Source organism: Rattus norvegicus, chromosome 1, assembly GCF_021556685.1.
Source record: "Rattus norvegicus strain SHRSP/BbbUtx chromosome 1, alternate assembly SHRSP_T2T, whole genome shotgun sequence".
Lineage (NCBI taxonomy): Eukaryota > Metazoa > Chordata > Mammalia > Rodentia > Muridae > Rattus > Rattus norvegicus.
In genome coordinates, this window is record NC_141534.1 from 197,892,722 (window position 1) to 197,910,367 (window position 17,646).

Below are 17,646 nucleotides of genomic sequence, written 5' to 3' on the forward strand. Positions count from 1 at the left end.
TGGCCCGTTGCCCCAAAGGCTGGATGCCCAGTGCAGCACGTAGCTGACTTCACCTCAAACGAAGCTACAGAAAACGGGGCTTTTAAATACAGAAGCAGTCTTTGGGGACACCCGTTACAAACCCGTTTTCCCCAGGATCATCCTCGGCTGCCCATTTAAGCAGCCATCTATGGAACTACACAACGACACTCCTCCAATCCCAAAAGCATGAGTCTGGTTTCCCGACCTAGTTAATACAGCTTTCGGCTAACCTGGGTGGCTCAGCGAAACGCTAATCTCAAGCTGCAACGCCTCCTCCAGAATATGCCTGCCTGCGGATGAATAATACAGAAAAGGGAAGAAAGCAAGAACAGTCGGGGGCGAGCTGGAAACAGTCGCAGGCATTTTCAGTTCGAATATAGCAACCTGCTGAGCAAGGCAATCCCACAGCCCATGAAATGGGGCTGATTTTTCCAGACGGCCTGTTGGCTGGTTTTGTCTCCAACAAAACAAACAAAAATATGCATAACTGTATGAGGCCCTAAGCTCATTTTATCCTCCCCGACCCATTATGCCACAGGGATCCATGCCGAGGTGCCCCAGAGGAAGGCGCTGCCTGGGCTCCTGTGGATAATTGTTTATGCGTGTTCTATTAGGGAAAGACAGCCATCAGTAAGTGCTTACCATTCTAACACTGGTCTGTTCTTTGTGAAGGGCTATTTGAAATGGATCCTAATTACATGGTCTCTGAGACCTGCTTCAGTTTGTGAACTTGCAGATAACTATAATTATCCAGTAACAGAAGCTTCTTATTTCTCAAATGACTCTGAATGGCAATGTTTAAATGGCACTGGGTGTTTCTGAGGTTATAGTGAATGCGTTTTTAACCATTTCCTGGACAGCTCAACAATGTTAGCTATCTGATTAGCCTGAAATAGCTTGAAAGGACCATGTGCTCAAGGGCCATTTGAGATGGTTAAGGCCCCAAACATTGGAATAACGACAGGCTTAACACTTTAGTTTTTGTGAAACGGTTGGAGGAATGGGTCCATGGTTAACAGCACGTGCTGCACTTGCAGGGGAGCTGGGGTCACTTCCCAGCACCCACATTTGGTGGCTTGAAGCCATCAGCTTTAACTTCAGTTCCAGGATGTCCGGTGCCCTCTCCTGGCTTTCATGGGCATTGTGTGCACAAGGTGAAAATACACTCTCTCACACACATAGTCATAAAAAAATAAAAATTTTAAGACTTCATTTAGGGCCTAAGGGGGTATAGATCAGACAGTGGGGCATACACAAAGCCCTGATCAGCAGCACAGCAAAACACAAATGAGGTGTGTGGATCTGAAGCCCCATCACTGGGGAAGTAGAGGCAGAAGAAACTTAAGGGCCACCCTTCTTGGATATCAAGTTCAAGGCCAGCTGGGCTACAAGAGATGCAGCCTCAAAAAAGAATTTTAAGGGGATGGGGGACAGAGTAATGGCTCGTTGGTTAAGAGTACTTACTGCTCTTAATTCCTAACACCCGCATGGCAGATCGCAAATGTGTAACTCTAGTCACAGGGAAAGCTAATGGCTGCTTCTGACCTCAGGGGGCACCAGACACTCATGTGACATATACATTATATGTATATGTGTATATATGACACAATATGATATATATTATATATATATCATGTGATATATTATGTTATTTAACATTATTTATGAATATATGTATATATATATACCACCCATACACATAAAATAAAAATAAAAATTTTTTGAGGGTGGTTGAGATAGCTCAGTAATACGCACTTGCTTACAGAATCTCTCACGTACTGACTGAAAGGATCACCTGTCAATAAAAATCTGATAGCCAATGAGCGGAGGCAGGATTAGAAGGTGGAACATCCAGCAGAGAGAGAGGGGAATTCTGGGAGTCAGACACAGGAGGTTCACCGCCTGGACTTGGAGGAGACAGATGTTTGAAGCAGAAAAGAAGCAGCCATCCATGTGTCACACATAGAACAGAATAAGCAGGTGACAGAAGTTACCGGCTAGTCAGGGAACAAGCCCAAGCTCATGGCCTGGGCACTTAATCATACATCAATAGTCTCCAAGTCGTTATGGGAACTGGGGAGCAGGTGCAAAGCCAGTGGTTACACTTGCTACCAAACCTGATGGCCTGAGTGTAAAACCCCCAGGACCCACAAGACAGAAATGGTAAAACTGACTACACAAAAGGGAACCCTGAATGCCCCAGTAACACAACCACATTCTACTACTAAGGACACTTTATTAGAGTGCGAGAGAAAAGGCAACAGCATAAGTCAGTTGCAGGAGGGGAGAGGGAGAATAGTAGTAAGAAAGTCAGGCCTATTTGTGCTAGGGCCCAAGACAACTGCACACCCAAGCACTGGAGAGGGATGCATGGTGGAAGAGAGGGCTTCAGAGAAAGAACGAGGCTGTCCAAAGGAAAAGTGGGTTACTAAGGAAAGGAAAACACTCCCAAGGAGAGGAGAGGGCTAGTGAGCTCTGGGGAAAGCTCCAGAAGCACGGCCCTTTGCAGACACTTCAGCTCCCACCCCACCCCGATGTGACAGAGCATGCACTGTCCATACGCTCTGTTCATTAGATGAAGGCCAGTCTGGAAGAGTTTCAACCTTTCCTGCAAAAAAATAAAAAGCCTGAGCATGCTCTGATTGTTGAATGAAGCCCAGGTGGGGAGGGGCTTTGAGCCTTTCTCAGCCAAATGGCTTTTTTTTTGTTTTTTTTGTTTTTTTTTTTGTTTTTTGTTTTTTGCAACGGGGTCCCTCTGTATAGCCCTAGCTGTCCTGGAACTCACTCTATGAGAGCAGACTGGCCTCACCACTGCTGCTTGGCTGTTATTCCACTTTTATTTACTTTTAGTGTTTGCACATGCATGTCCACATGTGTCACCGTGTACGTGAATGTCAGAGGATCTTGCAGGAGCTGAGTTCTCTCCATTATGTATGTCCCACGGAACAAATTCTGATCACCAGCCTTGGAGGCAAGAGCCTTTCCCTGCTGAGCAAATTGCCAGTCCAGGCTCCCCTGCTATTCCTGATGTGACTTTTCCAGTCTTTGCTCTTGCCTTAATCAGAAGGCATGGCTGCCCAGCCTCCCATCCACGGGTATCCACAGTATCATGTACAGCGGGGTGGTGTTTTTGTACACAGAGCAGTGGGTGGCCAGGCATGCTGTGTGTCTATCCATGAGCTTGTCACGTCCAGTTGTTCACGTTCACATTTCCACGAGAAACATTTCCACCAAACCCACGCTCCTTCCCCTCCACCAGGGGCCTACTCCACAGTCCTTTGGGTAAAGCATTCCAGTGAGCCTTAGTTATTTACACATTTTAGTCAGTAAAAGGTCATTTTGTTTTCAATTGTGCACGTGTGTGTGTGTGTGTGTGTGTGTGTGTGTGTGTGTGTGTGTGTGTGTGTGTGTGTACAGAGGCCAGAGGTCAACTTCTATCTTCCTCAATGGCTACCCACTTTGTGTTTTGAGACAAGGTCTCTCGCTGACCCGGAAGTCACTAGTTGGTCTAGAATGCCAAGAGGGATCCTCAATTCTCCACAACAGCACAGGTCTGTGCTATGCTCTTAGCCCCTCTTTATGAGATGATCAATGCTCCAGATGGTGCAATGGCTAGAGAAGCATGATTCAGACAGATGGTACAGAGACAGTTACAGATGATTGAGACAAAGACGAGACAGATAGAGATGACGCAGATACAGATACAAATCATCATTTACTGACCATACTTAAATAATCCACACCAAAATGGCTTAGAAAACAAACCAGGTAATAGAACATAAACCAGGTAATAGGAAAAAACCCAAGCCAAACCAAGACCAAACCACCCACCTTTATAATGAAGCTATTTGTGCTCCAGATATTCCCTCTCAATCAGATTCCTTTATTTTCCAACTTTTTCTACCTAAAGTGGGTTATTGGAAGCATTGCTTCAAGCAGAGCCACTAGCTACTGTAGAAGCTGACGCCTTAGCCACACTCTGGTTATTTTGCTGGGCTTCTTTCTAAGATAATAAAATTTTGTGAAAACACCACCATATGCCTCTCAAGAACAGACAGAAAAGCAGGGCAGCGACAGTCACTCACAGACAGAAAAGCAGGGCAGCAACAGTCACTCAGACAGAAAAGCAGGGCAGGGACAGTCACTCACAGACAGGAAAGCAGGGCAGCGACAGTTACTCTTCCTTTCTGGAGATGGAGCCCTTCATGCTGCACAGTCAGCAGTCACCTCTGGTTGCTGCTAGCAATGTCCCACCATCAACAGCTCTGCTCAGGGAACTGCAAACAACATCTGGCAAAATCAAGCCAAAGCATGCTCCCACTGAAATTCCCTAAGATCTCTGTGTTGAGGACATCATCCATGCAGTCTGGGTTAGAAGCAGGAGAGGAAAACTAGTCATCAGTAAAAGGATGCTGGGAAGATAGACCAGGATAGTGTGTTCGCTATGCAGGCATAAGGTCCTGAGTTTAAATGTTCAGTAAGCATGTAAGAATCACAGTGCTGCCACATGTCCACAATACCAGTGTTGTGGAGGTTAAAGACAGAAGGATGCCTGGCATGCTGGCCCCTGGCCTAGGATGCTGGCCCCTGGCATGCTGGCTCCTGGGATGCTGGCCCCTGGGATGCTGGGCACCAGTATAGTTCAAGCTCAGTGAAAGACCCAGTCTCAATGGAACGAGGAACAGCAATAGAGCAGGACACACACACACACACACACACACACACACACACACACACACACAGCACAAGAATTACTAAAAATACAACAAATATAGGATTCTTTAAAAGGCAGGGCTGCACTCCTCCCACTCTGCCTTCTGCGTTGGCTAAGTGATGAGCGATCGAGTAGTTGCATATTAAACAGTTCAGAGGGAACAGGAGTGTAGGAGGGTTTTTCCACTTCTCTCTGCAAAGTCTGACCTCTAGATTTGGGGGGGGAACTTTTTTTGGAGAGACTGGAAATTTGGAGATTACTGTATCACAGAACTATTGATAAATTTACAAAGACTTTTGTACTTGATTAAAATAAGCACATAATTAGAACCTCTAAAAGCCTGGAAGGAAATGTAAGAAAAATACATTCATTTAATTAATTACAAACTTATGTGTAAGCATGTGTTGTCTGTGTGTAGGTATGTGAAGTTGTGTGTATGGGTGCCCTAGGAGTCCAGAAAGGGAGCTGGACATCCTGGAGCTGGAGCTGTGAGAGAGTGAACTACCTTATGTGAGTACTGGAGACTGAACAAGACGAAATATTTTAAAATAGAAATACATAGGACTGGTGTGTAAACATTCTGAGCAATTCAAGCTTTTCTCTTAAAAAGTCCCATCTCTGTACATTGCTTCCCTGTAAATCCTGATACAGCTGTGATACCAGGAAACAGAGACAATCCCACGGAGTCCAGAGACTACAGGTCACATACAGTGTAGCTGTGACATCGCCTGATTCAGTGAGAGATCCTGTCTCAAAAGGAGTGAGAAGAATGGTAAGAAATCAGGACACTCAATATCCTCTTCTAGCCTCTGAACACCTCTACACATGCACGCACACACACATACAGACACACACAGACACACACACACACCACACAGACGCGCACACGCAGACTCAGAGGTTAGTAAAATAACTCTTCAGTCTGGCCATCTCTCCACGTCTGAGTAGACAGTGGACAGGCACGTGGACTCTTGTGTATGTATGACTGAGATGTTTTTCTTGTTTCATGGTCAAAAAGCTCCCTTAGTTGAGATGCTATTCAGGCTTACTAAGTAGTGAATTAACAAAGTGTGATGAAGTGAACCTCATGAAGAATTCATGAGTTCTCATCTAACGCTAATTTTTTTTTAAAGGCCTACGTTAAGTGATTTTAAAACCCTGGCTCAGACTGACAAATTAAAATTCAGAGAAAATTCAGTCTTAAGCCATGCAGTCTAATCATACAAGAGTCCATTTATGCCCTTTCTTGCAGTGAATGCCTAAAGCCTGCAGCAGTAAAATAAAAATTTCAAGCTATTTTCTCATACTGCATTTAATCAAACTTTAATGGCCCTTTGATCCTTAAACAAGAAAATATTTGTGCTAGTCACAAAGAGTCTGTTCTATGCAGGCCAGACAAGTGAAGGATGCCTCTGTCTCTGTGGAGGATACAGCACTCCCTCCTGAGCGTCACCACAAATGCTCTGTCCAGTGGTTAGCTAGACCCATGCTGGAAACATTCACTCGGCAGTGAATCTTCACACTGCAAGTAAGGAGCTGTGGAGAAAACCAGGCTGTTCTGCTGCTCTAAAAAAACCAGCAGTCTTGGGGGTAACAAGATGGATTAGTGGCTGGAAGTGCTTGCTGTACAAACACGAGGAGCTGAACTCAACCCCAGAACCTATGTAAAGGGCAGATTTGGAGGTACACCTCTGTGACTCCAGTATCCCTCGAGAGACGGAAAGCAGAAGCAGCAGGCTTGCCCAAAAGCCTCCAATACTCAGCAGGGCAGAAACAAAGACTGCCTCATAAAAAAGGTGGAAAGATAGACTGGCCTCCCGAAAGCTGTCTCTGCCCCCCACCCCACGGTACACGAGCCCAAACTTACGCATACGTCCGCTTTCTCTTGTGCTCTCACTCTCACGTGCCCCTCCCTCTCTTATAATAATACATGCTTTTCTTAAAACTCAGAAATTTGATCCAACTGCCTGCCCCAGTCCTGAGGCACGTGCTGCTGTGATGGGTGAACATGTGATGAAGAGAGGGGGAGATGGACTGTGCAGTGGAGAGAAAGGAGGAAGTGGGAAGCCCAGTAGTTTCTGCACTGTGGAGCGAGTGGAACTGGAGGTGCAATACTGGTGAGGGACAGGTGGCTCTGAGGAGCAGGTGCACGAGCCTGAGGGCACAGTGACACCCAGGCCCTAGATGCCGCCAAGGGCCATGGCTGGGCTTATGGCTCTATGGCAACCAGGGGGGTCTATGTTGATGTCTGTAGCCCATATTGCCACCAAAGGGCACTCGGATATCTGTGGTCTGGGCTGCTGCCTGAGACTATGTTGAAGGCCAGGGGACATGCTGATGCCAGGGGGAAAACTGATCTGAGTAGCCTGTGCTGCCACCTGAGGCCCTGGTGACATCCATGCCTGTACTGCTGCTAAAGGCCATGTGTGGGTCCATGGTCCTGTTGCAGGTGTAGTCTGTGTTTATATCTGAGACCAGTGTTACCATCAAAGCCCACGTAGTTGTCTCTGGTCTGCCCTGCTCCTGAGGCCATGTTGGAATGAGCTGGCCCAGCCCCTCACCAGCCACTCAGGAGAGCTGTCCCCAACCCTTACCTGGGCACTACAGGAGAGCTGGCAGGTTAAACTCAGCTACCATGCAGGCCCCAATCCTGGACTTTGAGCTGGTCTATCCCAACATCTACCAGCTTATGAGCTGCTGGAGTTGAGTGAAAGGGTTGGTTCTACAGAGCCAAAGCCCCAGGATCTCTAACTCTGAGCAACAGCAGGAAAGCACGAGGGGTCTCAGTGAGGGTCTAGTATTGATAACGTTGCTGAAGTCAGAGGCTTTGAACCAGGCTTTGATTCATTGCAAAGAACATTACCAAGTAAAGATATCTAAACAAAAGGGTATACTAAAATGGAAATTGTTGATTTCTTTGGAGACTCAGGTTATAATGTTGTTTTGCTGGGACAGACAGAAGAAAGAACATTTTGCTAAAGAAGACACCTGAAAGGACACGTGGCGTTTAGAAAGAATATAAATATGACCCCACAGACAGTGTGAGCTTGAACACTGGTTTGCTTTGCCCTGCCTCACTAGTCTTTGCTGACGACACACATGTATTGGTTTTCCTTACACATGTGCTGCTGAGCTTTGCTTATGGGGACGTCATAGAGAGAAATTCACCAAAGAACTTGTGAGGTTCCTGTGGCTGTCACTACTCGCACTGTCTGATGAGCCTCCTGGTTTCTTCTGGATTGAACTACCCTTATTGATTCCTGTGTGGTGTCTGCTGAGTGGACTGGGCTGCAGCTGCTGGTTCCTGTGTGGTGTCTGCTGAGTGGACTGGGCTGCAGCTGCTGGTTCCTGTGTGGTGTCTGCTAGTGGACTGGACTGAGAATAATGAAGATTGGACTTGCCCCCAAAGAACTATTTCTAAGCAAGTCTACTTTCCCTATATCTTAATACACTTTCTCTTCACTACCTCCAGAGGGTGGTAGACTAGTAGAGAGGTTGAACCCTTATTAAAGCAGGATGTGAAAAATGTCTGCCTATGGTATACTGTGGAACACACCATGCTGACACATCAGCTTCCACCGTGGGATGTGTCTTAGTTAGGGTTTTACTGCTGTGAACAGACACCATGACAAAAGCAAGTCTTAGAAAAGACAACATTTAATTGGGGGAAGTATTTACAAGGGTGGAGGGCAGACATGGAAGGCCTGGGAAATGAATGAGACTTGGGTGCATGAAGTGAAATTCACCAAAAAATTTTAACAATATTTTAAATCTCATAATTTGGGAGACAGTATATCTGGTGACTTTAGCTCTGGGTCTCACTGGAATAGCTAACAGACAACAGTTCTAAATGGGAGCAAAGATGTTCTAGCAACTGACTGGATAGAAAGGTGCAATTTCACTCAGGTTACATCTCAATACAGCCAATGTACTAAACTCCAAAGTTGAACTTAACAAAAATAGCACGGTTACTCATTCATTTCTGTAAGTGTCACTTAAAGACTTTTGATTTTTGAAAGAATTCAGAACCTTAATGCTTTAAAATAAACTTAAGCCTTAAGTTAAAGCATTCTGTTGGACATACAAACTTAAAACACAGTAGAAAAAATAAACAATGAAAAGAGAGACAATAATCTTTCAAAGCTTATTTTTCTGAAGCTTTGGATAAAGAGGCAAAGACAGCTGGGGACTGGCGGGGGCAGAAATAATGCTAGCAGGTTCCTGTTGGGGCTATTATGACAAGGCACAGATTGGGGGCGTTGGACAAAAGGAATTCATTCTTGAGTTCTGGAGGAACTTCTTGGGAAGTTTAAGATCATGGTGTAGGAGACTGTGTTTCTGACAAAAACACACGATCTAGTTATAAATGCTAGCTTGCTTTATCTTCCTGTGATGGGAGATAGGGTCTACAGGGGAACCAGATAAACTTAAAACACTTTTGCCCTTGTGATCTGATGACCTGCCATGGGCCTCACCTTCTGAGCACAGTGAAGTTATGGCTTTCAATACTGTATAGAATTCCCAGGGGGACACGGAGAATCTAAGCCCCAAATACTGCAAAGGGTCAATACAAAAGGGCAAAGGGATGAATATACTCACAGTACATTACAGACATGCATGCAACAGTCAATGAATAAATATTGTAAAACCTTTTCTTTCACCCAGGTAACTTGTTGCAGTAACAACTACAGCGCTCACACTAATTACATGCTGATAAGCACACAAGGCTGGAGGTGGCCTTCCTCTTTGTGGAACTTAAGGGTAGATTGTTTGCCTGGCATGTGTAGGGTTTGATCCCTAGGACCACACAGATAGATAAATAACATTCCTTCTGTATTGTTTATCAAGTTTGTATAACGGATATAAAATGCTAGTTATTTTACCTTCTAAAAACAAAGCTTGGGTTTTCTTAAAAAGGAAAAAAACCCAAATAACAATTAGTAGCAAAAAACCAAAAACCTGGTAATGCTATTAATTATAATTCCTGTTACTCATAAAGAGGGCTCAGAGGTACAAGCCTTCTTCTCCAAAATTAAGTACATACCGGGGTTCTATGCAAGCATTAGGATCAAATGCACACTAGAATACTATGAAAGCATTAAGACCATTCGTTTTCTTTTAAAGATCTGTTGTTTATTTATTTATTATGCATACAGAATTCTGCCTGCATGCATACCTACACACCAGAAGAGGGCGCCAGATCTCATTACAGATGGCTGTGAAGCACTATGTGTTAGCTGGGAACTGAACTCAGGACCTCAGAAGAGGAGCCAGTGCTCTTAACTTCTGAGCCATCTCTTCAGTCTAAGACCATTCTACTTTAATACACTCAAAGTAAAATGATGAAAAGGCATGAGACCATATTTGTGCCATGATTTCACTTTTCTTTAAGGAAAAAAAGTGTATGTTTAAGTGCATCTATGTATACATACACATATATACATATATGGTAGAAAATAAGTGTGAAAGAATATATACCAAAATGTTTCTGTTTTAGAACTTGATTTGTAGACCAGGCTGGCCTCAAAATCAGAGATCTATCTGCTTCTGCCTCCTGAGTGCTAGGATTACAGACACGTACACACAGCCGGCAAACAAACACCGTCACTTTCAAATCAGAAAATAATAAAACTATAACCATTCTGTCTGGAGAAAAAGTAAAAGTAATATTTAATTCTCTTGAAAATAAGGTTCATCTTATCACCAATCCACCACGATCCTCTTTATCACAGGGAAAGGCAAAACACTGGTAAATGCATCCCACCAATACAACTGTGAATTAAATACACTGTGGCCTCACAGTTTGACAATTATCTCTGGAAATCCTCAGGATAAAAGAAAAATGTTCATGCTAATTTTTGTGAATTCTACACATTTTGCTTAAATTGAGATTATTTTATTCTCTAAAGAGGAAGTCACCCATACTTTGACATAACCAAATGGTCTGCAGCTTATTATTGCCAACTATATTTTATAATTCATATAGTCAATATTTTCTACATGTTTATTACAGATGTAACGTATTCAAGGATATATGTGCGTGTGTGTGTGTGTGTGTGTGTGTGTGTGCGCGCGCGCGTGTGTGCGCCTGCTTCTCTGTAGCTAACGCTGAATGGTTACAGGTATACATGGTGCTGGAACCATATGTCACTAAGAAATGGATGAAGAGAAGCACTGCAGATAGAAACAGCTTTATTATTTTTTTCATTTTGGGCTTTTTTACAAGAGCAAAACTGTCTGATGCAGTCAAACTTATTTTGCCTTATACCCAGTGGTATTTGAATAATTGTAATTCAAACATATCAAGTCCTCACTCATTTCCTTCTTTTAAGTCAGTCACAGTATAATCATTTTGGTAAAATGTTTGTATTCTCTCTCTTTTATTCATACTGAAATAATACAATATTTATAAACCAAACTATTTGCTGTTCAGAAAGCTAGGAAGATTCTTCTACATAATAATTTTGATATGCTAAGAAACCACACAAAACTGGCATTTTCAAATGGATAAAAATAGGAGATTGCTGAAAGAAAACATAAACAATAATTTGTATCTAAATAATTTTAACTGAGTGAATATATTCATCTGATAATATAGCCTCTATCTTAGAATATAGAAGTGCTCAGATTACCTGTAATAGAGTAACGGAAGTCTCAGAGAACTGAAAATAATTTAAATAAAGACGGTACACTGAGAGTCAAAATGAAACCCGTGCTGTCAGGCATGGAGGGGCTGTGACGTTACCTGAACTCAGAGGGGCTAAAGAAGGAGAAGACAGAAACTGTCTCAGAAAGGAAGGATTCCACGTATCTTTATTCAGATGAAAATCACTGACACAGAATCAGGTACCTCAACTAGACTTTGCAAAAATGCCAAGTTGGGATACTTTCCTTGACTGTCCTAACCTAGCTGTGATGGACACTCACTTGAGAGCTCAAGACATTAGCAAGCTCCTCTTTGTAATCCACGTATAGAGGACAACATGTAATGTCCACCTCCTTTTAGACAGCATTCTGAATTCTCCACGCTCCCGGTGGGCCCCAGAGGTTCTTCTCTACTGATTGCCCAGCGCCTGCATTGCAAACACACACTCCAGACCCTCTTTACATGGGCTCTAGAGAGAAAACCAGGCACTGTACTGAGCTATCTCCTCAGCCTTACCCAAGGGCACATCTTTGACAACATCTAGACCCCTAAGATTTCATACTAGTTAAAAAATATATTGGGGGGGGGCAGAGGGAGGGAGGGAGAGGAAGAGAATGAGAGCACAGCAACTAAGCTGAAGAGTTTTCATGCCCAAGTTGCTCTGTAGTCTCCCAGGTATAGAAACAGGGCAGTGAGCATCTTCCTCCACTCTGCGGGAGGAGCTCAGAGCTAGGGTAAGACAATGGACTGAACACCCTCTGCCCCAACTCTGGTAGCACTACCTACAGGGAAAAGGGGGATGCAGTGTGCCCGGCAACCCAATGCCAAGGGCACATATGCTGACTCCATGCTATTTAATAATTCCAAGATTACCAATCACATTTTCTACAATCTCCAATCTCAAATACATTCACAAGTTACCACTGAGAGCAACTACACAGCAAGGACTGCGCGGTTTTATCTGAGGCAGACTGATGATGTCTGCATTTCTATAATGTACCTTTCTCTAGGCCTGGGAGGATTTTAAATGACTCTTAATTTCTTAGCATTTTAGTTTCTTACTATTGGAGTAATTTTTATAAAGAGAAATAAAGTAACACTACCCTCACTGTAGGATAGGGTGCTCTTGACAGGTTCAAGGCCAGGCAGGCAGCACAGAAGAGTCCAGCTGAGAACGAGTACAAAGAGCTAACCCATGATCTAGCTTCTAGCACACTTGAGGGGAGCTTTGCCTCACCATGTCTGAGTGACTCTTTAACGGGCTGACAGCAGGCATTTGGTGAGCAAGCAGAAGGCCCAAGAGCACAGGAGTAAAGGTAAGCAGCTGTCTCTGTGCTGCAGTACCAATGGCCGTGCCTATTCTCTGACCCACAAGCAGAGGAGGGATGCAGGGGCTATGGCCCCCTTCACTACAGCCTGTGCACAGCTACAGGACTCGTTAACAACCACTTCTATCATCAACCACGAGAGAGCTTCCTGAGCTCCAGAGAATGGAAAGTAGGAACCTATTTTCTTTGGATAAGCCTCAGATCAAGCAAGAGTTACCATTTCTTTAAAAGATGTTTCTTAAGATTTGTAGAAATAGAACAAACATCACTAAGATCACTGTATATTTTATCACCAAACTGAGATAACTCTGGGGCACAAGGGAACACTAGCAACAGGGGAAAACAATTATGCCAAGACAACGGACATAAGCAGGACCATCCTGGACAGACACCCAAAGTGAACACCTGATGTTTGTAATGTTTACATTTCATTACAGGTTGTCTATTAATAATACACTGTAGCACTGGAAGAATTTAATATCAAACAGAGTAACAGAGTTTTGGTTTGTGGGAAAGGCACATTTCCTAGTGAGGGAATGTGTACTTCACCTTTGACCCCACCTAAATTTCCCAGCATAAGCTCAGGTCTTGCATGGGTCTTAGCCAGTGGTTCTCTATCTTCCTAATACTGTGATCCTTTAATTCAGTTCCTCACATTGTGGGGACCCCTCTCACCAACCATAAATTTATTTCATTGCTACTTCATAAGTGTAATTTTGCTACACTTATGAATTAGAATGAATCTTATACACAGGTTATCTAACATTCGGCCCCTACGATGTCGTGAATCCACAAGAACCACTGGTCTAAAAGAATAGTCTCTGTGTCAGAATTTCTCCAGGACAAAACTAACTATGAGGAAATTACTTAGATTCACTTCCTCACTTTCCTTCCCCAAATATTTACTGGAGACATTTAGCATACTTTGCTCCAGAAGCAAACTCCAAAAGTCCAGTCCCAATTAAAGGACTAGATAATAGAGTATTTTAAAATCTTTATATTAATCACAAGGTTCTCATAAATACAATTCCACAAAATATTTTTAAAAAGCTCTACGAATGTACTTGGCGAGTGGCTGCAGGAGCCGAGCGAGGCGCAGGCAGGGCTGCGGCAGGAGGCCCAGGCTGTGCTGGGCTGTGGGGCAGGCCCTCAGTGTCTGAAGAGCAGCATCGTCTCCGAGCACTTCTGCCCTACGAGGTTCGCATACTCCAGCACAACAGCCTCCTCGCTTGGATCTTCTTGGTGGTTCTTATAAACACCATAAGGCATGGCAGACCGTCTGTGAAACACGCGTAGCCGGTCAAGTTCCTTACTGCGCCCTTCATCCTCTGCAAAGAAAGAAACACGGGTCAAGACCACCATATATCAAAGACACGGACACATAACACTGAAGTATGTGATCTGAAACACGATGGACTAGCAGGGCCTGCTGTGCAGTGCGCTCATGATCACGTTCGTAAGAATAAGCAGAAGGATTTCAGGGAGAGATAATAAGCATTCCCCAACAGACCAGCCACGACAGAGTAATCGAGGAACTGCATTCCACTGAGAACCACTCTACCATACTTGCTCTTCCTTTCTGATTTTCTGAAATGCAGTGGCATCTACGATGCTCCAGAATAGTTCTAGAGCCCACATCAAGTCTACATTGCCTCTCTAGTTAATGTCTGAGGCTTTGGCTCTGCATGGAAACTTATGGCCAATTTAGCAGGCATCAAGAGGCCTGTCTTTTGTGGAGGGCAAAGAGCAGATTCTCACAGTTTCCACAGGAGACACAGCACATGCTGCGGCTGCTGCTGCTGAGCTTTCTCAGCACCCACACTCAAGAGCTCATAGCCTGTATCAAGTCACACAACCACTCAGAAGAACACCTGTGCTCCCGCCTTCCCTGAAATGGCTGTGGCCTTACGACTCAGTTCTGGTCAGCACAAGTAGTGTTCTCTGAGACTGCCAGAGCCTTTCAGAGAGAACAAGCTCATCTGTACCTTCTTTCAGGCCATGGCCTGTACACGGACCAGCACGAGGGCAGGATCCCTAACTTCTGCCTGGGAGCTTACCTTTGGATAAGTGAAAACAAGACTGGTGTGGGGTGGGGGGAAACGGGACAAATCCTGACTTCAGGAAACAAACCGTCATGCCACCTGAGATGCCTATACCTAGATATTTACATAAAATAATGTTTAAGCCAACATTCGTCTACACTCTTTTACTGGATTCATTGCTAGTTCTAATCCAGAGAGTGTTACACTCTATCTATTAACGCATACAAATTTAAACCACTGAACCACACTATCTACAGCTGACATCCAGAGAAGGATTTTAGGAGTCCCCAAACGTTGTGGGACTGCAGAAATCCCAAGTGAAATTGGTCTGAATGGACCTTAAGTACCAGGGCTTTCGTCCTGCTCTTAAGCTGTCAAGCAGGGCAGCACCCACAGAAATGCTTCTGTGTACATGAGCTCACAGCAGAGCCTGGAAGCCACACACCCCAAAAGTCTACCAGAGAGAAGCTGGCTCAAGAAAGATGCCCCGAAGAGAACAAGGGCAAAGAACAGAAACTGCAAGTTTCTCAAAGACCAATGCAGGTGGTGTGAGTCTGACTCAAACTACTCAGGGCGAACTGAGTGTGGTGGAGCACACCTGTGATCCCACACTTGGGAGTGAGAGGCAGGAGGATCATAAGCTCAAGGCCACCCCGGCAACATAGAGAGTTCTAAGCCAGTCTGTGATTTGCAGCAAGACTCTTTCCAAAAATCACAATCCAACCAAACAAAAATGCTTAGTGTACAAGAGTTTCAGCTAGTGAATTTTGGATTACCTGCATACTTGTAAAGAGACCTGGGAAAGGAACCCAAGCAAAACCAGACCTATAACATATTTTTTTTCTTTTTTTCGGAGCTGGGGACCGAACCCAGGGCCTTGCGCTTGCTAAGCAAGCGCTCTACCACTGAGCTAAATCCCCAACCCCTGACCTATAACATCTTAAACAACATAAATGTGGCTATGATCTACCACAGAAGGTCGGAGATGGAATTTGTAGCTAAGCCACAAACATTTCAAGTTTCTTCCTCAGAAGCTGTATCAAACCACTGTGGATCCATTTCAGGAAAAAGAACAGTATTCCTCTGATGCCACAAGCAGAGAAAGTACCAATGAACCGTCGTCTGTCTGCCCAAAGCACAGAGAGAAAGGGAGCCCATGCAACCTCAGACTCCAGGCCTGCCTACAGGTCTGCAGCTAAGCACCATTCTGTCTGCCAGCTGCATGGCCTGTGGCAGTTTATGACCATCCTCAAGGAAGGAAGACTTATTTGATTTCTGAAATTTATTTAATGTGTTCAAGTGTTTTGCCTGAATATGCACTACCTGTGTGCCTGTAGAAGTCAGAAGAGGATGTCAGATCCCCAGGATCTGGAGTTATGGATGGAGTGAGCCTCCATGTGAGTGCTGGGAATCAAGCTGGGGTGTTCTGTGAGAGCAGCAAGTATTTTAACTATCGAGTCTTCTTTCCAGCCCCAGGCTTATCTCAGTACAACCTACAATGCTAATGCTAAAACCAATTTAAACCTAAACAACAACAAATCCTATTTAAGATACTTCAAACACTAAAAATAAATTTATTTATCAAAAAGGGAAGAATGTATCTTAAATTCTTTAAAAAAAAATCCTTTTATAATCATCTTGTAGCAGTTGCCACAGAGATAGACAGTGCTTACAGACAAAAAGCTACATCACTAAACCAACAAGGCCTAAAGAAAGGCCTTTCCTTGATGGCACCTGAGGGGACCAAAGAATAAGGCATTCTGAATGAAAGATGCCTGCCACTGGACCTAAGGAAAGCTGGCAGCTTACTAAGATGTCACAGAAATACGTTCCGATAAAAACTTCATGATCAGAGTTCTGCCCTGTCGAAGAAGGCCTTATTCCTTCAGTGGAAACAGCTTAGAGCAGCCAACGATCCTAAGAGAGGTGGCAATGGCTCTTGGAACCATCTGCGCTGCAGCACTAAAGACATCCCAGAAGCCTGTGGGACTTCTGTTTTCTGTTTTGGTGGTGCTGGGGACTGAAGCCAAGGTCTTGGACATGCTAAGCAAGTGCTTACCAACCCAATATTGGTCTTTAATATTGCAAATAATATGGTTCTGAATCTATCACCAGCCCGCCAGATTATGAGAGTTAATATGTCAATATATTAATTTACTGAAATAAAAATTTGTTTCTTAATAGTCCCACTATACACCCTATTAAAAGGGCACTGTGACACTTGGTACACATATCTGTGTCTATCATACTTCTGTGAACCTTTCTTGACATGTGTTTTTGAGGATGGGGGTGGGAGGACAGAGTTTGAGACAGGAATTCTCTCTGTAGCCCTGGATGTCCTGGAACTAGCTCTGTAGATCAGGCTGTCCTGCGACTCAGGGAGGCACTTGCCTCTGCCTGCACCCCCACCACAGGGCTGCTTCTTCACCTGTTGACTTCACTAGGTCCCAGCTCATGGCAGCTAATACACTGCTTCTCACATTTCTCTAAACCTTCAAATCCTAGCTAAGACAACATAATTCAGCACTCACATCAATTTAAACTGGTAATTCTCTTGGAAGTAATTTTATTTACTTAGCCAAGAAGGCATACTATTAAACTACTAACATTAAAAAAATGACAAAATTTAGCTTTCTATTTTCAAAACAGTCTATCTTTGCCTTGAAAAATCTTAAATTGGGCTCAGCTGTTAAAAGTACTTGAAGCTCTTGCAGAAGACCTGAACAACCGCCTGTAGCTGCAGTTCCAGGGGATCCAACGCCCTCTCCTCATAAGCATCTACACACATAGAGCACATGAGCACATATACAGATAAAAGAAGTAAATCATTTAAGAATCTTAATTATAATTCAGACTTAGAATATAAACAGAATTCTGCCCACTCAGAAAGGCTAA

At 44.0% G+C, this 17,646-nt stretch overlaps 1 protein-coding gene across 13 annotated transcripts in view; it reads right to left on the reverse strand.

Moving 5' to 3' along the window:
- Positions 1-8,374: 8,374 nt before the first annotated feature.
- Positions 8,375-17,646, reverse strand: part of Ate1 (arginyltransferase 1) — a 119,590-nt gene continuing 110,318 nt past the window's right edge. For 8 of the 13 annotated variants that reach the window (XR_015687006.1, XM_087659787.1, XM_087659786.1 and 5 more), the window contains one exon: positions 10,911-14,037. Coding sequence is in view for 12 of the 13 variants with exons in the window: in XM_087659787.1 (XP_087515913.1) it covers positions 13,859-14,037 (179 nt within the window). In the remaining variant the exon portion in view is untranslated. 13 annotated transcript variants of the gene reach the window in all.